At 39.9% G+C, this 22425-nt stretch overlaps 1 protein-coding gene across 5 annotated transcripts in view; it reads right to left on the minus strand.

Moving 5' to 3' along the window:
* Positions 1-5: 5 nt before the first annotated feature.
* Positions 6-22425, minus strand: part of SYNJ1 (synaptojanin 1) — an 88934-nt gene continuing 66514 nt past the window's right edge. For 2 of the 5 annotated variants that reach the window (XM_060150841.1, XM_060150842.1), the window contains exons 22-31: positions 20459-20621; positions 16670-16879; positions 15245-15352; positions 14655-14693; positions 11547-11585; positions 11346-11416; positions 9588-9696; positions 9135-9328; positions 2426-3046; positions 6-1558 (exon numbers count right to left, since the gene is read on the minus strand). In XM_060150841.1, the coding sequence (XP_060006824.1) occupies positions 1310-1558; positions 2426-3046; positions 9135-9328; positions 9588-9696; positions 11346-11416; positions 11547-11585; positions 14655-14693; positions 15245-15352; positions 16670-16879; positions 20459-20621 (1803 nt within the window). In that variant the 3' untranslated portion in view covers positions 6-1309. Of the gene's footprint in view, positions 1559-2425; positions 3047-9134; positions 9329-9587; positions 9697-11345; positions 11417-11546; positions 11586-12532; positions 12938-14654; positions 14694-15244; positions 15368-16669; positions 16880-20458; positions 20622-22425 lie in introns of those variants that run through there. The other 3 variants (XM_060150843.1, XM_060150845.1, XM_060150844.1) reach the window with 3 other exon arrangements.

Consider the following 22425-nt stretch of genomic DNA (forward strand, 5'->3'; position numbering starts at 1 on the left):
CAATATGGTAAAGACAGGTATATTTATTTCATATGAGAGCACATTTCACAGGATATGTACAGAGTGTTTACATACCACTGACTTTAATACTGTACTTCTATAAAGTATATAGTTATAAATACTGTATGCCACATAAGCAATAAAATTCTTACATATAAACAGCAATCTACTATAGAGAATGAAGAATTCACAAAGAGATCCTGTGTCTAGCTTCTGCTCTGCTTTTAACAGAACTGGTAAATACTTTAACAATACACAGAATAGTGGCTAGTTATTTGCAGCAGACCTTTAACTTTCATAACTTTGTGCACTTTTTCAGCAACTTGCCAAGTAGAATTTGCTGATAAAGGCTGAGCTGCTACATGATATGTATATTTTAGACAGTAGTTTATATTCAATAGGAAACATTGCTCACAGAACTGCAATCTGCACTAGTGAAGTTTATAATGAATTATTTTGCTAATAGAGAGCAAATATTGAATACCATATATACTAATCACATAGATTTGTTAAAGCCACAGTTTCAACAAGTTAATTCACATTTTGAAGCACACTGCCTATAGTAATACTGCTGTTTAAAATATACTACTGCTGAAATGATTAGAACCCCCCAAAAAAGCACAATATAAAACTCACGAGTTATTTCTAACAGCAAATCCTGGCTGTTAATAGAGAGAGGGTTACTTTTATAAACATAGTATTCTGATAACATTTGAGTATTTAGAAAAGTGCTTTTCTCCTAACAGATTCGCTTTATGCGGTTAAGTGCGATGCAGTTTGCTGTGCTTTTACATTTTACGTATTCTTAGCCAGGAACTCTTTTTTCTGATATTCCGCTAATGCACATCTTTAAAGGTTAAATGCAGACAACGGAATTTAGGTCGACATATACAACTCTTTGTATAAAAGGAACGTTAATATAATGGGTAAAGGTAATCTTAAACTGACAACAAAACAACTATTGCTCAAGGAGTTTTCTGATTAGGATTACTCAATGGTATCAAAATACTACATTCTGTATACATTCTGTGTACGTCTTCATAAAATTAAAGCAGGATCAGCTGCATATTGGCAGTGCAGGAGACAAAATCCACAGCTAATTTGAGGTGTAGCCTCTACAAACGTAAAGCAGCATCACAGATGTGTCGTGTAGTTCGTGAGAGGGAGAGAACACACAAGGAGTAGATCCCAGTTCCGCCCCGGGCGGCGCCTGTGGCCCGCTCACCACTTCCAGAGCGGAGGCGGCAAGAGAAGCGCGCAAGGGCCATGGGCAGCGGACGCCTTCGCGTACGTTGAGCTCTAACGCTTTTCACTGAGCTTGGTGGAACGTGCTTTCCCGACTTTCTGGGCCAGCGTGCTTTTTTGAAAGGGCCAGGGTGTCGGTCCACGTGACCGACTGTAACCACACACTACGCCGCTTCCGGCTGCAAGAAGCTCCTCCCCCGGAAAAGCCGGCGCACGTGCTGCAGTGGCAGGTAACAAGGGTGTGCGCGGTGTGCGTGTCACACGGGGGTGGGTGTGGAACGGTGGTCGATTCTGGTTCCCTAGTGAGATCATTCTAGTTTTAGAAAGAAAAGGAATGAAATATCCAAATTTCATTTTCGGCCATCCTTTAGATAATGAAATATTGAAAGAAGAACTATGTTCGAATTTTTAGGTAAAAATTTGGTCTGATTTAGAATTAAAATTATGTGTTTTACAAATATATAAGTGTGTATATATATATACACATACTACTGTATATATATACACATACAATTACTGTATATATACATATATATATACACACAGTGTGTGTATATATATCCTTCTAAATTCTGTTTCAGTATAAGTTTGACAGCTCTTTGGTAAATACTTATAAATTCCAATTTTTAACAAGTAAGAAAGGGGCTGGCAGTAATGTCAGCTAGAAGTTGTTTGGGCTTTTTGAGATTCTGTAAAGGAGACTGACAAAGAATTTCTGAATAAGGACTATTTTCTAAAGTAGTTTCAAGCACTTTTTATGGCTTCTACTCTCTCGTATTTATCCAAACAGAAACACACCAAAATTCCAGTTAATAATGAGAAAGATTTTTCCTTATTTCCAATATACACATATTCCAACTTTGTACACATTAAATAGTGGTATTTCATGACAACATCAGTGCACTTAACAATTACTTATTGCACATAATGAATAACGAATGCCCAATTCTTTTGGCTCTACCCTGCCAAAACTATAAAAACAACTGCTTTCTACTGTATAACATTATCTTTCTGTAAAGTCTAGCGCGGGTGATGCCTTAGAGGCCAAGGCTGTGAAAGGGTCTGCTGGAGGGGTGGTGCCAGGTGGGAGCAGAGGGACAGGAGGCGGAGGTGGTCTTCTTGCTGGCAACACACAGAAAGAGACACTGGTACCTTTATTCCAGTCATCACTAAAGGTCACCTTGGAGCCAGAAGACGAACTCGGCTGATGACCCAGTAGGTCTGGACAAGCGGGCCTTGACTTTCCTGTCACACCGAAGTCCTCTTCTTCCTCGAAGGTTACCCATCCTTTTGGGTTGCTGCTTTTTAGTGTAGGTGGGCCCTGCGGACCAAAACTGTCCTCAAAGCCATCCAGTGAAGATGAAGGCTTGCTACTGTTCTGTCTGAGAGGCTGCAGAGAAGGGAAAGGACTCTGAGCAAGGGGCTCTTCTTTGGAGAACCACGAAGTGGCCTCTGATTCTTGAGATTCAGCTCTAAAGGGGTTTCTGGGAGCGGCAGTCCTGTCGGTGAAAGGATTTGTGCTGCTCGAGCTCTCAGTGAATGGGTTTGGAGAACATCGCGTGTTTTCCTGGGATTTACTCCGGGCTGGAATTGGAGGTATTGTCGGCATGCAGCTTACAGAACTCAAAGTATTCATGTTACTTGGGGTTGCAGAAGGCAATGGAATCAACCCCTTTGGGTTTGGGGTTTGAACAGATGGCTGAGCCTTTGATACAGCAAGCAGGTTCAATGACAGGTCTTCAAATGGGTCGGTCTTTAATGGCGAGTCCAGTCTGATGGCGGAGACCCCGTTTGTTTTTACCTGGAGAAGAGAGCGAGCACTGAATAATCAACCAAAAAAAGCAATATACTTACTTTGAATACCCCCTATTCTTCCTGTCTCAGTTATTCCTCATTTTCGGGGCTGGGGGTGGGGAAGTATACGAATTTAGAAAATAAAAAGCAGCTTTGCGTGGCTTGTTACTCTGGTGGTTTAAGTAAGATAACAGCTGAAGTATTATTTTGTAAAAACTCGCTACTGAATAAATAAGTCCTTCTATTAAACAGAGCTTATTTTATCCATGCAAGTATTGAGACAGTAAAATGGGGAGCTGCACAGAATTAGCAGATGAGTCCTGCTCATGCCCAGTACTATCAGATGTTCACACAAACTGAAGAAATCCATCTTTAGAACTTACGCGAAATCTCTACAAATAAACTTCCAGCACCCATCTATGATGATGATGTGGTTTCACTGTTCTTTTAAATATATTTTCATTGAGATTTAAATATGGAAATTCAACTTTATGGATGAAAATTAATTTTATTAGTATATTTGTATTCACCAGCTGAAAACAATACATCTTTTCCTTTTCTACTTGGATAAATAAATTTCCAAAGCATTCTTTGCTTTCTAATGTAAGTTCTCCTTTGCAGGATAAACGCTGTGAGTAACGTAACGGTATTCCTTAATTGACCTTCCTTCATCTTGTAAAAATGTTCCAAAACGGATATGTTTGTTAACAATCAAATGCAATGACTGTTTAAAACGGGGTGGTGGGGGAAGTCCCATTTTCTATTTGGTATATTAATTCTTAAACCAAAATGAAGCTGTGCCCAGAGGGTGCACAGTCCTCTCTACGTGACAGAGTTGGCTGTGAACTGTTACTGGCAGGAGGAGGGGTCAGAATTACTTCACAGTCATGAAAAATCTGCCCTGTGTGCCTACTTCACAAAGAAGCTGGCTGGAGTGGAGCATGGCTGTGGGACTGAGCACGGCCAACTTTCCCTACGGGTAACAGAACTGGGGACCTGGCCTTATAAGAAAACTGGCTCATCAGGAACTTCATTTTAATAATTTTCAAAACCCTACATAATTATTAAAACTAGGTAGATGACTTGGATATTTATGCCAAATTAAAGGTAAGGAAACAAACCTTTGGGTTGAAAAGGACAGGGGAGGGAGAATTTTAGCTCAAGACTTGCAACGTAACAAAACAGAGCATGACCCAAAATGAATTTAGATCGTTGTTAAACAAATAACTAAACATTCATGAAATATGTTGAAAAAAAGAGCAGCAGTCCCAATAAAATGTAACTGCATCTTCTGAAACAGTAACTTGGTGCTTAAGAATAGGGAAGGCTGTTCATTTGCAAAAGGAAACAGTGTGGATAACTTCGTAAGTGAATCACTCTCTGTATCTGTTTTATTCAACTGATCCAGAACATACTTTATAATTGAATAAACAAATATGTTTTTCTTTAAACTTAATGTGGCAATAAATTTGTACAAAATTGAAGAGTAAACATGACACAGATTCTAAACTGTATTCTAAGTGTATTAAAGTACTTGAGAGACAAATTTATTACAGACGTCATAAAATTACAATTAGCTCTACATTACCAATAATGTCTGGATTATTTATGGTTCATATAACAAAACAGAAGTACTTGATTGGGCCTGGGCCCCAATTCTCCCATGGTAGATACAAGAGTCCATGACACAGACATTACAGGTAAGACGTTTATGCTTGCACAGCTTAGAATAGTAGGCCCTTGCCAAATAAATGCTAGACATTTAAATATCTTTATTTTCATATATTAAAATATTTTCTTTCAAAATAATTTAAAGGGTAATTTGATAGGAACAGGATCATTTTGCCCAATCAGACTTGAAATTATAATGAGAGCCACACCATCATTCATTACATTGGAATTAATTTATATATATCTAAGCAGGATTTGTGATGACGTGACATTAATGACGATGGTATTTTTACAGAGAAGGGTGTTGGAAAGGCCCTTAAACAATCCTGCTACGTTAACTTTCATCTTTGTAAATCATCAATTCTTCCTTACGAAAAAGAATTGTGCTACTAAAATTATTTTTTTTAATTTCCCAAAAGAAATCTAAGAAAAAAAACTGAATTTTGTATTTATGTAATTATGCCATTGTTAAAACCAAGAACCTTTTTGGTTTTGCCAAATACACGTCTATATACCTAAAGCTTACCTTCTTGAAGTTAAACTTCTTAGTCTTGTTAATTTTTGTAAAAAACAAAGCAAAAAAAAATGGGAAAGCATTAGCAAGAACTAAAATGGTTCCTAAAAATTCAAAATACTAAGAAAAAAAGGTTTTATGGTATGATAATAGAATTTATTAATGTGGACAGGTGGTTTTTAAAATGAGTGAAAATTTAGATGTATGAAGCGAAAGACTCATACATCTAATGTGCTAAGACAGATGAAAAGCACATATAAGATTGAGAAATAATCCAATACCTGTTACCCTGATGGTTGCTCCTGCTTTGAGAAAAGGAACACAGACATCAAAGGAAAGAGTTAGGAGGACAATCGGAGACCAACCAACAACCCTAACAATTCAGCCTTCAAAATACTTTTATTTCTATATTATATACAAAATCCAAGAGCAGTGATATTTGCAGGTCATAGCATAAGACCAAGAGACAATTCCAATTTCTTCTGTCATTTTGAATGAAAAATGTATTGTTGAATTAGTGTTCAAACTTTAATTTTGTCTGAGGTTGATTACTAACTAGTTCAAAGTGATTATTCCAAAAATAATATTCCGAATAGGGTTTGGAAGCTCTAAAATATTTGAAGCAGCCTGTTATGGATGAAATGTTTGTGTCTCCCCCCCACCCCAAATTCAAATGTTGAAAGCCCTAACCCGCAAAGTGATGGTCTTTGGAGATGGGGCCTTTGGGAGGTAACTGGGGTTAGATGAGGTCATGGGAGTGGGGCCCTCATGATGGAATTAGCACTCTTAGGCGGAGACACACCAGAGGGCTTGCTCTTTTTCTCCTCGTGCAAGCACTGAGGAAAGGCCATGTGAGCACACAGCAAGAAGGCAGCTGTCTGCAAGCCAGGAAAACAGCCCAGAACCCAACCACGGTGGCATCTTGATCTCAGACTTCCAGCCTCCAGAACTGTGAGAAAACAAATTTCTACTGTTTGAGCCACCCAGTTTATGGTATTTTGTTATGGCAGCCCAAGAAGAGTAGGACACAGCCTTAAGATAGTCTGTGGGTTTATCACCATTAGAGAAAATGTACAAAATGGCATCACTTTGCAAAAAAGTGAAAAATGGTATTTAACAAATGGTCAGGATCCAGGCTTGTTCTATATTACTCAGGTTTTCTGAAGGGTGATACTATCATTAATTCACTTCATAATTTATGAGCTGGAAGGTACAACAAGGTAAGCAACTGGATCCTCTTTTTGTTGTTTAAAAATGAAATCATAATCTTTTCATAATATAGCAGTACTTTTAAAACTTACAGTATTCTCAAGGAACAGTTTGAGCAAATCTTCCCCAATATTTAAAGCTCACCTTATTTTAAAATACCAAAACTCACTTTGACAATTTAGAGAGACACCACTCTAAACTGTATTAAGTATTACTAGAGTTTCCTGCCTACGAAACATGAGACTCCTGAATTTAAGCTTTCCTGATGGTCCTGATGTATCAGCTTTGGCACAGGACAGGCAACAGGAATGGGTCTATACTAAGATACACAGGGATGGAATTCAGTTGATCCGGAATGCTGAGGTGTTCCACTTGCCCTCTTCCCTCACTGGCAGCAATCACGCTGACAGTATAGCCACAATGCTAATATTTTACTTCTCATTGGATTCCTGACTTCTGCTTTTTAGCTGATAATCAGATGACTAAGATGTTGGAAGTCAGATAGGTGAGGCATTTTCACATTTTGTAAAGGATATATAACATGTGGTATAATCATATGAATTAGAAGAATCTTTTCTATATAGAATTATCGAATCAAAGGACACTTAAACAGTTATAAAAAGTAAAGCTGGGTCATGTGTGTGTGTTTTTTTGTTTTGTTTTTTTTTTTTTTTGCGGTACGCGGGCCTCTCACTGCTGTGGCCCCTTCCGCTGCAGAGCACAGGCTCCGGACGCGCAGGTTCAGCGGCCATGGCTCACGGGCCCAGCCGCTCCGCGGCATGTGGGATCCTCCCGGACCGGGGCACGAACCCGCGTCCCCTGCATCGGCAGGCAGGCTCTCAACCACTGTGCCACCAGGGAAGCCCGGTCATGTGTGTTTTTATGTTTTAAATACCTTGTAGATTTTTGGCAGAATTGATAAAGACTTGTAAAAATTACTAAGTGTTCAATTCTAAGACTATTTCATATTATTACCCAAATAACAAATGTCATATTTTACTATCCCATCCTTTTCAACTTATAGCCACTACAGAAGATTTTAAAAATTTTAAATGTCTATTATTTTTTGAATAGGTATTATTCTTATGGTTCAAAGTTCAAAAGGCACAAAAGGTAAAATACTTCCCTTTCCTTCCGGCCCCTCAGCGTTGTAAGCTCCAAGGAGGAAACTAACCACTTTGTGATCCTTCACAAAGACAGTCAAAAGACATGAACAAGATCCCACTCCCCCAAAAGAAAAGTCTGTGTATATAACGTGCAGAGGAATTTGGTATCGGTGACTGAGGCAAAAAGAAGGTTTAAAACAAACATCTTTCATAGTTTTGATGAACAGAATACAAGAGTCAAGAACATAATCTACTGAGCCACACACAAAGCATGGGCTTGCTGCCTGTCACCAGATTACCACACCCACTCCAATGAAAATCAGAAAGCAAAACAAGCTGAAAAATGACCTAAGAAAATGACACATGGCAGTCACTGGAATACTCATCCTGTAGTACTTCTGTGTCATAGATGACTTTCTACTGAGAATTGCAACCTTACTTGAAGTGTGTCCTTTCTGAACTTGTTCAGAGTACCATACCTACTTTCAATACTGAAAACATTTATAGAGTTTTAGGAATCAGGGTTCACTTTTACTATGAAACTCATGATCACTTTCTGTCCTAAAACAGCAATACAAAGCTCTAAGATACGGCTACTTTGAAAGTTTCTTGCCCTCCAATTACATTAAAAAAAAATACAATAGTACACCTCACAAGAAAATGAGAAGAAAAATTCATGATACACTAAAAGCTGATTGGCAGAGAGAAAATAATAGATATTTATTGTTGGAAGGATTTCTACAATTATTATACATCTTCAGCATCCTCAACAGTGCAATGGCACTGTTTTCTGTGTGACACTCATGAGATAACGTTATTTTGATGGTTTTCACTTTGGTGAATAAGCCTGCTGCTGCACGCCCAAAACTTCTAAATTGATCCAATAGTGTCTGAAACTGCTAGAGATCCCTGAGGAAGCCCAGTGCTGGCTCCACCACGGAAAAGAGCTAGCTGTGTGGCATCAGGAGGAATAAGAGCGTTACTGGAAATTAACTTGACTGCCAGCGGTCAGGAGTGATCTGATTGCCTCTCTCTCCAGGATGTAAAAGCCAAAACTTATTAACTGTGAGCAATAAGAAAATAAATTATTATTGTCCATCCTAGTTCATTAACTATCCAAAGTAAATTATGCATAAAAAACCCAGAAAGTCACCAACACTTTAAACATTAACAAGATAAAACAGCCTGGGAGCTGCCTGGAATTCCTTAAAGATCCCTAATCTAGGGTCACTCTCTGAGAACCCTTGATCCAGGCCACAGGTTAGACAGACAGACAGAAACCCCAAACCTCAAACAGCCAAACCATGCATCTGTTGTGTGACTGGTTTGAGATGTCCAATGACATTCGCCTGTTGAAGTCATATCTGAACATGCGATTAAATGTTTGTCTACCAAAAGACATTTGTTAAAAGTGAATCTCATATTTGTTTATTTCTTAAGCTAATAATTAAAATAAGTATGTTCAAAGACTATACCAAAGGCATCAAATATACCTCAGTAAAAAAAGAAAAACAGAAAAACAGAACAAAACAAAAAATAAGCCAAAACCCTCACAGAAGCGTCCAGATGATCTTCTGCCGGCTGGCAGGACTTACCTGCGGCTGCACTGAAGGCTCAGAAGGCAAGCTGTGGGACGACCTGCTCCGAGGGGGCGGCTGCGGGGCAGACTGAGGCATAGGTGTGGCCACCGGGACAAGAGGCTCCCGCATCTGCTGAACCGGCGGGGCCAGAGAAGGCTGCACAGGAGGGGCGGCCTGAGGCTTCAGTGGTTCAGGAAGAAGAGCCGGCCCTAAAAAAAGTCATTTTCAGATGTTAGGTGTTTTCTAGAAAACCACTTTTTATCCTTCCTTTAGTGAAATGTAAGGGATTCTAGTCCCTGTCCCGCCCACCCCTGGCCCCAAGCAGCCTCATTTCTTGTGGCATAAAGAAAGACACAAGGCTATCCCAATTCGAGTAAGTCGTAAAAAGCGAGAGACTGCAGAAAGGAAAAGAAAAAGAAAAAGGGAAAGAATACAGAACGGCACTGCTGTTTCTAATACAGGGCCTACCTTTCAGTACTTCTGATGGTTTGCTTTGGCTTTCAGGAGTCAGTCTTCCAGCAGACACCCGAGCATGGCTCTGGGGGGCGCTGATCACCCCGGCACGGGGTGGAATAATCTAAAAATGGAAAACGTAACCGTTGAGATATTTACTTATTTTCAACAGATAAGATTTGGTGAAAATATTTGCTTTTGCATCTCATCTCATTTCCTCAGCCTCTTGTCATTTTAATGGCTCTCTATTTATAGCCACATCGTCGTAAGTTTTAAAAATCTTCCTTTTTGTTTTCCACCGTTTACTATGTGCCAGGCGCTGTGTTAATTAAGCACTGTGGAGGCATTTCCATTTCATTGTCCAAATGGCCCTCAGAGGTAGGTATTCTTTTATCATCTCTATTATAAATGAAGATGAAGAAATGTATACAACTTTCCCAAAGCCACAGAGCTAGAAAGTAGAGCCAGGAGCCAGACTCAGGTCTGACCCGCTGCAGGGCCGTGCTCTTCATCCTGTGCGATGCTGCCTTAATGGGCGACGGGGATGGTATTACAGGTCACGAGGACGTGGAGAGGGACATACGCTGTGTAACTAAGTGGCTTATGAAAAACCATGCCGAGGTCTTTTTTTTTAAACAGATGTAAAACCTCTTGAGTGCCTTACTCGATATGCTAAAATAAATACACTGGAAGACACACTGGTGAAAAACGTCTTTTCTATTTTCACACATTTGCTGAAGACTTTAAGCTCCCAATACTCCTTATTTTAAGCAAAAGTTATGAATGTTATCTCACAAAATTCTGACTTTCCTTCCCTATTCTTACAGTATTAAATAAAGAAAGTACTTTGTGGGAAGTGGTAGAATCGATGGATAGCAATTTCCCCTTCTTTGGAAAAAAGGAGAGTGGGTAATGGCTATCTTTAGGTATACGCCACAGACATTTTACTTTGGAGTGTGATGTTATATATAGAAAAAGGCCTTTAGGTTGGATGTTAAATAGAAAGCTACAAGAGAAGGAACGAAGTATTTCTATCTTATAAATCTTATGAGGATTCCTTAGAAATTAGAAGTAGTTTCATTAGCAGAAGTTTCTTAATTTCCAGTTACAGTCACAGTTCCCACTTCTTACTCTTCAGCTGGAGGCCTCCCAGCAGTCCCAGGACCCACTAGACTGATCCTGGTTTCTGTTTTCTTTCTTTCTTTTTTTCCCCTTAAGTTACTTGCTCTATCCCAGAGAAAATTTTCACTTGGGTGAATAAGAGGATAATTCTGTGTATAAGAGAACACTGATAAACACGCAGAAAACCACAGATTCACAACACAGGGAAAGGCACTGCAATGCCACCTGCTCTCCTGCTTTTAATACCTTTAGAACCAGCTTTAGTTGACCGACTATCATAAATGGGTTTTCTGAAATCTAGTTTTCAAATCCTTCTGATTGAAGAATTACTCAGATAATATAAAAAGTTGCCCCAAAACATCACTTCCTCATACAGAGATTCTAAGATATTTATGTAGCGACTGCAACTACTTAATTGCATCACTTTTATTCAGATAAGGAAGTATGTTTAGTTACTTTTGAAGAGGATGTTAAAATACTCTTAGTGTTGAAAGGTACCTTGGAGAGCGTCAAGTGCAATTCCCCATTTTAGAGTTGAGGAAACTGGGGCCTTAATGGGCCCCATGATTTCTTCAAGATAACACATTTCATTAGCAGCAAATTGGGACCTAGAACCTAGACCTCCTGGCTCCCAGGCGAGATGCTGCCTACCGGTCTGGCTGTACTGTATCCAGCAGGTCCTGGGCCTGTGAGTCCTGTTTGAGGTGAAGGCTGATTGCGTCCTGGAACAAAGACATTGCACCGTGTATTTCATTTTTTTTAAAAAAGAAAGAAACAAGAAACCATTACTTATATCCCAAGTGTCTATTCACGGTCCAGTTTTAAGGTTAAGCTGAATTCAAGTGTTTTTACCTATATTATCTTTCCGTGTCGTTCCAGGGCTTTTGGGTGCTTTGAAGCAGGAAGGAAAAAAAAATTAGTCATAAGTAAACAATCAAGCCATATTGCATAACACTGGCTGCTGTTGTTTCATTACCAGCAGAAATTGGGGGCGTGAGATGGAAACAAAAGTGCTTTGCTTTAGATAATGATGAAGGAAGCGTATTATCAGCTCTGAAGGAAATATCCCCAAAAAGAGAAAAATCAGGATACTGAGAGTGACATTCATGGGAACCAGCTTAGCACTTGGTCTGATACCTCATTCAGAAGGTCACTTTTAAGGTGACTTTCCCAACAGAGCTCTCTCCTGTGAACCTTGAAAACACATGGTCAGCTTAGGGGGATGGTCACAAGATGCAGCCCCGCTGTTTCCCAGAGCTTGGTGGACAAACAGCTCCGGAGCAAACAGACAGCACTACATTTTCCGAGTCACACAAGAGGCACCTAATGGCACTGTTTCAGGGCTTCACGCTGTAGATGTCATTATGGATAAAGGAATCTCACGATGAGATCTTTGGGATTTCTATAGCAAAATCCTATGATGAAGGTAGAAGGCAGGCACATCTTATTACCAAATATCTGCCTTATGCAAGACAATGTTAAACTACGGTTCAAACTCATTAGAAAGGTAGTAAAAGGATGAAATGAAATAAACTACTTTTGGGGCCAAAAGGAGTTAGGGGACACTATTGAGGCCTGCATCTCATATTTATTCTTTTTGAAAGGAAATTCAAGTGTGACTGTTGTATGAAATCCATCAGCTTTTTAAGAACTATAATCTTAATGAATGGCTTCTAGTTTTTATAGCCTTTTAAGCAAATTTAGTTCAGCGTCATTAAAACATTTCTGTTATCTGAAATCATCCGAAAAACACTATATTCTTGGACCTGAATTAATAAGGTTTAATTACAATTAAATTAATAAGGTTTAATTACAATTATTAATTTTTAAAACTCCAGAGTTAGTATAGTACATTTCTAAACATTTGACTTATTCTGAAAAGAATTTTGAAGGCATTCTTCTTAAAATAACATTGTACAATAATTTCACATCCGAAGGATATATGGAATATATACAACACAGAGTGCAAAACAACATGAGAACTGTGCAGAAATTAAATGGACATCCATTAGAAACTATATACAACACAGAATGGAAAGAGAAAAAAAATACCAAGTTACAAGGTATACATAAGGATGGGAGGGGGAGTTTACAGTTGGACCAAGAAAAGATTTGGTATGCCTTTAAACACTGGAGGGGCTGACATTTAGAAATAAAACGAGAGATCCATTTCTATGATGCAAAAGTCTTGTTACCTTCTATCTCTCGCCTAGCTACCCCAGGACTGGGAGGGGCTCCAATACCTTTTTAGAGAAAGAACAGAAGCTGTATATTGTTCAGGGCCCGTAGCACACAGAATGAAAGGCAGGCACACAAAACAATTTCTGAGTTAAGCTTACTTTTGCAAAAAAGTTCTTTCACTGGTTTAAATTTCTTCAAAGATATCAGTACAAACCAAAGCGACTTTAGGTGCCTGGCCCAAACCTGAGTCTGGCCCTTTCCACAGTTAGAATGCAAGAGAAGGACAGTTTGCTTTTTATATCTGACATTACTAGCAGTAAGGAATTGAAAAATATGTGTAATGAAAGCCTTTGCTTTATGATCATCTCATTCTTTATATTCAGAGTTAAATCACTAATAAAAGCTCCAATATTTGCCAGTCAAAAAGGAACAAAAATCTTAAAGTTCCAATTTCATATGAAATCTCTGAGACTATATTAGTCTCTTAGAAGTTAGTTTTCGATACATAATTTAAAAAAAAAAAAAACCTAAAAGTACTGTAATTACTTTCTCTCAGCTTATTGCCTTCAAGCAGTTATTGGTTTATAGGGTTAAAAAAATACACTGCGAACATTGCCTACAAAAGAATTGTGAAGAGAAGCGATTTTTAAAATTAAATCAGATTTCTAAGTAAGCCACTGAATTGCCAACATGTATAACTTTTCACAAATTTATTTAGCAACTTATTTCTATAGATTGTTTTCCTAATTAAAGGAGAAAATAAATAAAAGTCTATTATAACTATAAATAAAAGCACAAGTTTGAAACGGGAAAAATTAATGTTTTCTGTAAGTCAATGGAAAAGTTATACTCCAGCAGTATCTTGCAGAGGCCACAGTGCTGAAATAACTTTGCTACCCTTATTATACAAAGTCATTAAAATCTACACACAGCAAAGTCAATCTGTAACAACACACGAGCCTGTCCGCAATGTCCTTAGGCAGCTAGAGTAGAAAGACCAACTGCATGTGTATAGTGAGCCTTAATGACATTAAAACTGGATTTGTAAAAGCTCTTCTGAAATATCTTGCCTCAGCCTTTCCTGAGAATTAGATTAAATAAGCTTGTCAAATGTATACCTCCAACTACGCTCTGTGAAAGTTTTCATGTAAACCAAGTAAACTACACTTTTAACAAAAAGTGACCCATGTGCTAGTAAGAGTTTCCTTATTGAAATATATAAAAGAAAATTGTTCTTACATTTTAAAAATGAGGCATGAATGCTCTGACAAGTTATGATAGAGCCATGCAAAATGAAAGCTATATTTCAGATAATTATTTTAAATTGCATTTCTAGGACACTTTGCTAATCCACAGGCTCCTGGCAAGGGAATGTACTAGAGCTCTAATACAATCTAATATAATCAAATACTTGGGAAACATTCTATACTCATTGTGCCTGAATCACTTTTGAAAGTAGTATGATTTGGGGGAATTAAATCTTTGTAACCAAATTGACTGTATTTGTTAAGAAAAAGTCTATCAGGCCTTGATGAGTAATTCACCTCTATCTGGGAAATGGAAGCTCTTGTTAATTCTATTCACTAATAAAACCAAGCTCTAATCTTTTACTTAACAGGAATATAATGGAAGTTTGGAGCTATTTTTAACTTGGCATATAAATGTCATTCATTTTGACTTTTATCAAACAAACCTAAAATGTCTTTCAGTTATAGGAATCAAACTCCAAAAAAATTACTGAACCAAGATCCATACATCACAACAAATATCAATGGTTACCTCCAAATTCTTTTCTAGCAGGTGCAGGACTCCTAGCCCCTTATGGTTCATAAGAGAACGTGCAGCAGAAAGGAAACGACATTAAATAAAGAACTGAAATGTCAAAGATTTACTATAGTATTCATGACGTCAAATATCATGTAGAAACCACATATTCATGTCTTGGTGCTATAAAAAAGCTATTATGTAATGCAAATGCTTCTAAATAGAAACATTATACTTACTTTAAAAGAACATTTAAACAAATATATAAACTTTATAGTAAATAAGTATATGTATGTTCTTCAGTTCTAATCATGCATTTTATAGAAATCAGTACAACCCCATTAGCAAAAATAAAACAAACACTTCTTTCACACTTGTAAAAGGTCAGCTCTGAAAACATGTTACAGGAATCTAGTTGAGAAACAATATTTTTCCCTGTTCTGTCACACCCACCACGTTTTTTAGAGAAAAACTGAGGAAGTAGCACCAGTGATAGAAAAATAGTAAAATCTAGAAGCTAGAAGTTCGAAACATGCAAAACATTTTTAAACAGAGTGGAGGGAGATTTTAAATCGAGCAAAAATGGAAATAAAATGGTTTGTTACCTGCAGGCGGAGGCGGTCTTTGTGGGGGGGCTGGACGCGCAGGAGGAGCAGCCGGGCGGGGAGGGGGGGGCCGCTTGGGCTCCAGGGGCTGAGTGTCAACAGGAGAACCTACCGAAAAAGTACCTGAGGTAAGAGGATCACGTTCCAAGTGGATGTGAGCACAAAGGTACTTTCTATACGCGTATGATAAATTATTTTGCTAATTTTCTAAATTTGTACTACAGTGTAATGTCACACATTTCTGGTATCAATAACATAAGCAGTTCTGCTACTACATTACCCTTTGGTACCATGAGAGCAATCAGGCTAGCTCTCTGTGGACTTCTTACCCAGGCCCCAGGTGCTGAAGGGGATTTATCGAGCGGCCCTATTAAGACAGCACAAAGGGGGCTTCCCTGGTGGTGCAGTGGTTAAGAATATGCATGCCAATGCAGGGAACACGGGTTCGAGCCCTGGTCCAGGAAGATCCCATGTGCCGCGGAGCAACTAAGCCCGTGCACCACAACTACTAAGCCTGCGCTCCAGAGCCCACGAGCCGCAACTACCGAGCCTGCATGCCACAACTACTGAAGGCCGCGTGTCTAGAGCTTGTGCTCCACAACAAAAGAAGCCACCGCAATGAGAAGCCCGCACACCGCAAAGAAGAATAGCCCCTGCTCGCTGCAACTAGAGAAAGCCCATGCACAACAACGAAGATCCAACGCACCCGAAAAAAAAAAAGAGACAGTGGTTATATTATTAAAAAAAAAAAGATGGCATGAAGTACTGTGTGAGTTAAGTCATTTGCAGTGTACTGGCCAATAGAGAGAAGAAAAAGAAAAGGGTGTCTCTTCTCTCTATACCCTGGCTTATCTTGAATTTATTGAATGAAGCCAGTCCTCTAAGAGTAGCATGGGCGAGCTAGAGAAGTTTATGAAATGGAAGGTATTTTCTGAAGACATTGGTTAGCATGGAACAGTGACTAAACCATGTAACGTAACAACCTCCAGAGATAAATCTTCCAACTTTGGAGAAGTCATGACTATCAAGTTGAATTCAAAAAATATATCTTGTCTCTTTCTGCTTCATATTATAATTTAGGCAATGTACAGATAGATAGTTAAGCCCGAATAGTTATGGGTCCTGACTATAACGATAGAAAATCATCAACGATAAGACATGGACAAGCCTGGCCACATAGAAAAAGAACTAAGAAAAATTCTCATCTAGTGGCAGTGATGAGTATCCTTTCCATTTAGGGCTTACCATCTGCGAAGTTTCCTCTTTCATATACACAGAAAACATGCTACACTTCAGCCTATGGATATGAAAGTTAAAACAAAAATGGGTCTCCAAAGGAGAGGCAAAGGCATCAGAGGTTTAACCGTCTAAAATCAAATGCATTAGCCAGGGAAAGTCATACAAAACTTTAAGTAAAATACACACTTTGTGAAGCTGGGTGCCCGGGTGTTCTTGATGGAGCTCGACTTGGTCTCACAGGAAGGGAAGGCACAGGCCCCTCTGATATGGTAGGTGACTGGCAGGGACTGGTCCGGGGTGAAGAACTTGGTGAAGTGCCAAGGCCAGAACTGGAAGATGGCTGGAGATGCTGAGGAAGGATTTCCTCTACCTCAGCGCTGTAGTCATCAACATCACCTGAGAAAGTGCAAGGTCAGCCAAGGTCAGCCAAGTTACCACCATGTTAACTTTCTCAGAGATTTTTTTCACCAATCTAGGCTTTAAGGGGTTATATACATAAAATAAACACATTTAACATTATGACACTACAAACATATATAGGTTAAGCATGTGGGCATATATAAAAATTTTATACATATAAAAGTAGAATTAGTGCAAACGCTCTTATAGGAAATGTAACTGAAGATAGTCTTCTGTTTCAGAGCAACAGGAGGCCGGTGGTGACTAACAGCTGGAGCTGGGTTGGCTCCAGAGCTTTCAATATTCCACTGAGCAGCTGTCTCAGTGCTGGCTGACTTGGAAGCTTAATGCTCTCCCTCCAAACCTTCCTTCTCGCCCATGGAACTGCCCGCTCCCCAGTGCCCTCAACTCAGGTCCTGCCCTCGCAGTAGACAGGCTCTCACGCGGTCACACACCTTCCCCAGAAGTCTCCTCGCTACTCTGTCCCCTGGACTCCCCCAACCTGACATATACACAAAAGGGGGGAGTTGGTTCTCCCCTGAGGTCTCCTCACCTCCTCTTTCCTTACGGTTGGAAAGTGGGGTCAGGGTGCCCCTTGCAACCCAATTCCAATTGCAGAACTCAATCTTCCAAGCCTGAACAAAAAGGCCTATTTCCTTGAGGCTGCGCCATCACGAATTTATGTAGCACCCTCAACCCCCGCTTGCCGCCATAACCTCCAGCCTTCTGGTCTCTTGCACCCATTTATTGAGGACTAAGGAGAGAGCAAGCTGGTAAGTTGGGTCCTGCCATCTTTCTGGGCGACATCGAAGTCCATGTGGTCAGCCCATCAACAACCTGATGTCTTTTCCCTGCTGACGCTCTCCTCCACTCCTGACACATATGCCCCTTGGAACTGCAGTGCCTCTGAAACAGTGAACTCAGAACACTGCCCTCTGACCACCACTTCCCAGACTTCCACTCTCGCCCTCACTCTTTCCTCTTTTGACTTCACCAGGATCCAGGCCTTTGATTTTGCGTCTCTGCATCTGTCTTCACGTCCTCTGGTTCCTCACCTCGGCCGTTCCCCTCCTGCACTATTCTTCCATCACACCTGCATCAACTCCACTGTCTAACCTCTCCATAACTGCGCACCTGGGCTGCTGGGTGCTGCGGCCAGAGACAACCACGTGGCCCCGATGACTGAAGCCATATTAACTCTGTGGTTTTCAGGCTCATCTGTGCTCCCAGGGCTGCCTGGTAATTCCACAATTTCCTGGCTGGCTCTCCCTCTGACCCCTTCTCAGGAGCTTTATCCTGAACCTTCTCAATTCTCCTGAAACCATGAGTTGCCCCACTCCTTAAACTTCACAGAGAAAAGGGTAGTCTTAAGATGGGACCCCCTCTCTTCAACAACCTGGCCCCCAACTGGAGCCTAACCATGTGGTTGGCACTCAGGTATTTGTGGATGGAAACAGTGGGGTTCTGCCCACCCCCGTTTTCCCAGGGACCGTGTTCTGCCACTCATTCTGCCCTGCCCCTCCCCAATGGCGTCAGCCCTTTCCATCAGCACTAAGCGTTCTCAAGCGTCCCCATTTCAAAATAACACTCCCTGGAGCAGCTGCCTTCCTCTCCCTTTCCCCCGCCTTAGCCAAACTTCTGTGAAGAGTTGCCTACAGACACTCTCTGCACGTCTTCGCCTTGCATCCACACCCCGATTTACCACCATCTGCCTTCTTCACTCCACTGAAATCACTCTCCTGAATGTCACCAACAGCCTCCTCCCCGGGACTAAACCCAAAGGGCAGGCTGCGGTGCTCACTTCTCCTTCTTGCCACAGACCACTCTCCCTTGTTATCTTTTCTTTCCTTGATTTTTAAGCTGCTATATTCTCCTGGCTCTTTGACATTTCTGGTTCTTTCTTCTCATTTTCCTTTTATGGGCAGCCTTCTTCTGCCTGTCCTTGAAGTCTGCATTTCTGTTTGATCCCAGGACCAGTCCTCTCCCATCTCTATCTCATCCTCCTGGCCAAGCTAATAAAAACGCATGGCCTTAAACTGTCATCAGAGCTGCCTGGTGGGCCCAGAGCTCTCTGCTGAGTGCCAGGCCCACATACCACAGCCTACATCTGGGCCTGATGGACCCTACAGACACCTCAGACTCAACATATTCAAAACCAAGTCCACCTCCCATCCACACCCACTCCTCCTGCACAAGCATACTTGCATCGTCTACTTAGATCCTTTTTGTCCCCTGAGGTCTCTGCACATTCCTTCTTCCTGGTTCATGCCTTTCTATCCTCTTTAATCTAATTCTCACTCAGTCTTCAGACTCTCAATTTCAGTTTCTCTGGTAGAACTCTCCCGACTTCCCAACTCTAGGTCAGGCAGCTGCCCCATGAACTACTGCAGCATCGTTCACCAGTGCATTGATGTCACATGATTACAATTGCCTGCTTACTTGTTTGTAACACCAACTGAGCTGTGAGCTTGCGGAGAGCAAGGATGACATCTGTTGAATTTACAGCACCTAGCATGGACCTGGCACATGAAAGGTACTACATAAATGTGTGGACCAAGTAAACAAATGAACAGTGAAATGTGAAAGTGAGATGATCTTCTGAGGTGTTCAACTCTTAAATGCATTATCTAGACATACAGGGTATCACAATATGATGCATTGTCATTTTATAAACTAAGGTATGCATCTTAATGGAAAATATGCTAAAATAATATAGCACATATATAGCATTAAAAAGCAAATGCATTTCTTAATCACATTTAAGGAAATGACTATATCGAGATAATCTGTCCCGAACTCCAAACTTGAAATGATTACATTTATATGGCTGGGTTCAGTTTCAAATGCATGTGTTCCTAGCCACTTTGAGAATCTTTTAAAATTACTTTGAAATATATCCTCTTTTGAACAGACTTGTGGTTGCCAAGGGGGAGGGGGGTGGGGGAGGGATGGATTGGGAATTTGGGACTAGCAGATGCAAACTATTATATGTAGAATGGATAAACAACAAGGTCCTACTGTAAAGCACAGGGAACTATATTCAATACCGTGATAAACCATAATGGAAAAGAATATGAAAAAGAATGTATGTATGTGTGTGTGTGTGTGTGTGTGTGTGTGTGTGTGTATAACTGAATCACTGCTGTACAGCAGAAATTAATACAACACTGTAAAGTCAACTATACTTCAATAATTTTTTTAAAAAAGAAAGCAATATATCTTCTTTTGTAGTAATTATTCTTTTGTAGTAATTATTTTGAACCCATTTCGGCACATTGAGCTTCTACTTTTCTACCTTAACTACAATTAGGGGGACAAAACCACACACCAAAAATACCACTTTGTGCTCTTACGACACAAGGACATAAACTAACATTTGGATTGCATGGCAGAATGGCAAATACATTTAAGTCTGGGTACAAGCAAAAGACACACAATACGATGCAAAACAAAATCTCGTTAATATTGCTCTCAGTGTTACAAGAAGGAAGAGAAGGATAAACTTGGAGACTGAGACATTACTGATGGGAAGGAAACATCTTGAAGGACAGCAGTAAATGTGTTCAACAAGCAGACCTTCCATATCGAAGTCGGCCGCAACCTCCGCGTCTTCACCCAGCAGGGTGGAGCTTGTTGAGGACGGCAAGGGGACGCTGATTTTCTCTAAACTCATTTCTTCTTCCAAAGTTTTGATCCAGTCTGGACTCTTTAAAGTAATAGTTATAGTCCGACCCAATAACTAGTTGAGTAAAAGAGATATAAAATAAAAATTCATTGCATGAAAATTCACTATCTTGGAATAAAGTGCCTGCCTCAGTCTTACTACGACAACAGTATAGGCTTCATTCAGCTAGACTCAATTCAACATAACCATTTCACATATACTGTATTTTTAACTAATTTTTTGTTTTGTTTTGGTTGGGTTTGGTTTTGGGGTTTTTTTTTTTTTTTTTGGCCGCTCCACGTGGCTGGCAGAATCTTAGTTCCCCGACCAGGGATCGAACCCGGACCCCCCCTGCAGTGGAAGCGCGTAGTCCTAACCTGGGAATTCCCTTAACTAGTTTCAAATGTCCCCAATCCTCCCTTTAAAAGCCTGTGTTGCTAACTCTCAGGTCTTCTTTCTTAGGATGCACACAGATTTAAGTTTCCTTTGCTGCAGTAAGTATCTTTCCCTGGCCAGATACAAATTCACTGACAACTCTACTACATAATTTTATACTTCCTATGATTTTGATTCACAGATTAAATAATTGTTCCTACATGAGACAACTAAAGAAAGGACAGCAGAAAGTCCTTAAAATAATTTCCCTGTTCATTTGGGCCTTCCTAACTTGGTGTAATGGTCTTGAAAGGTGCTCTACTGTCAAAGTAGTTTCAGCATTTCAAACGTCAGAAGAATATTGAGAGAATTTAAGACCATTTTAAATCTTCAACAAAAGTTAATCATTCTGAAAACAGAAAGACTGGTATCTGAGAAACTGGCACCCTGCCTTTCCTATAAATGTGAGAAGCTTTTAGACAAAAGTATAATCTAAAACAACCAACATATTATAATCAAGTTACACTGTCCTGTGGATGTATTAAAAAAAATACTTTCCTTACGTGCTATTGACATTAGAATTCTTTGAAGGCATAGGCTGGAGAGGTTGAAAGCTGCTGGCCTGAACAGCACAGCCGTGTTTAATAGGAATTTAGTGTCCATCCTGAGCTTTGAAGTCAGAGTCCTAAGAACTAATAATTCTTTACTCACTTATTAGACCAAATCAATTAAATTTCAGAACTTGGCAACAGGCTTCATATGCCATTTGTTACTTTTTAAAGTCAACAGCATTCTTTATATATTCACCAAAGAATACTAACAAGTATTCTTAAGCCTCAGTCACTAATAACGGGCTGACTAATAATAACTAAAATAATGGCCATTTAAGAGGCACTTCATCAAGAATATCCACTTGGCAGAGATCAGAGCCAAATGAAAAGAAAGAAATTTAGACGACAGAAAAGAAAATGCTCAAGAAGGTCATCCTTCAGGTTTGTCCTGCTTACGCTATATACTTTTTCTAGACTCTCCCCTGGATTGGAAGTGTTCCTATTGGTCTTGCGTCTAGAAGATTTGGGTCTGAAACAGTGGTACTAACAAAGATAGACTAGAGGTTTGGAAATGTCTAACTTTCAAAAGGATAAATCAAACATTATTATGCACTTTCCCAAAACATTATTTTTTCAGAATTTTGAAACTCTTTTAAGGGAGCTAAGGGTGGGTCCTTTCTAAGAGCATAACATACATGACTAGACTTGAGGGTGAGGAACAGAGCTGAAAAGAAGGGAGGAAAAAACCAAACAAGGAAAATTATCAGGGGAAAGACAAAAGAAATATTCAGAAAGGGAATAAGAGCTGACAAAGAATGTCAAACTGAGAGCTGCTCTTAAATATTTACAGCACCATGGGGGAAGGAAGGGCTTTTTAAGATATCAAAGGTAGAACTAAATTTAAAGATCAGTAATTCCCATAGGGTGAAGACACAACAAAGTCATAAGGCAAA

This window comes from Lagenorhynchus albirostris, chromosome 5 (genome assembly GCF_949774975.1).
Source record: "Lagenorhynchus albirostris chromosome 5, mLagAlb1.1, whole genome shotgun sequence".
Taxonomy (NCBI): domain Eukaryota; kingdom Metazoa; phylum Chordata; class Mammalia; order Artiodactyla; family Delphinidae; genus Lagenorhynchus; species Lagenorhynchus albirostris.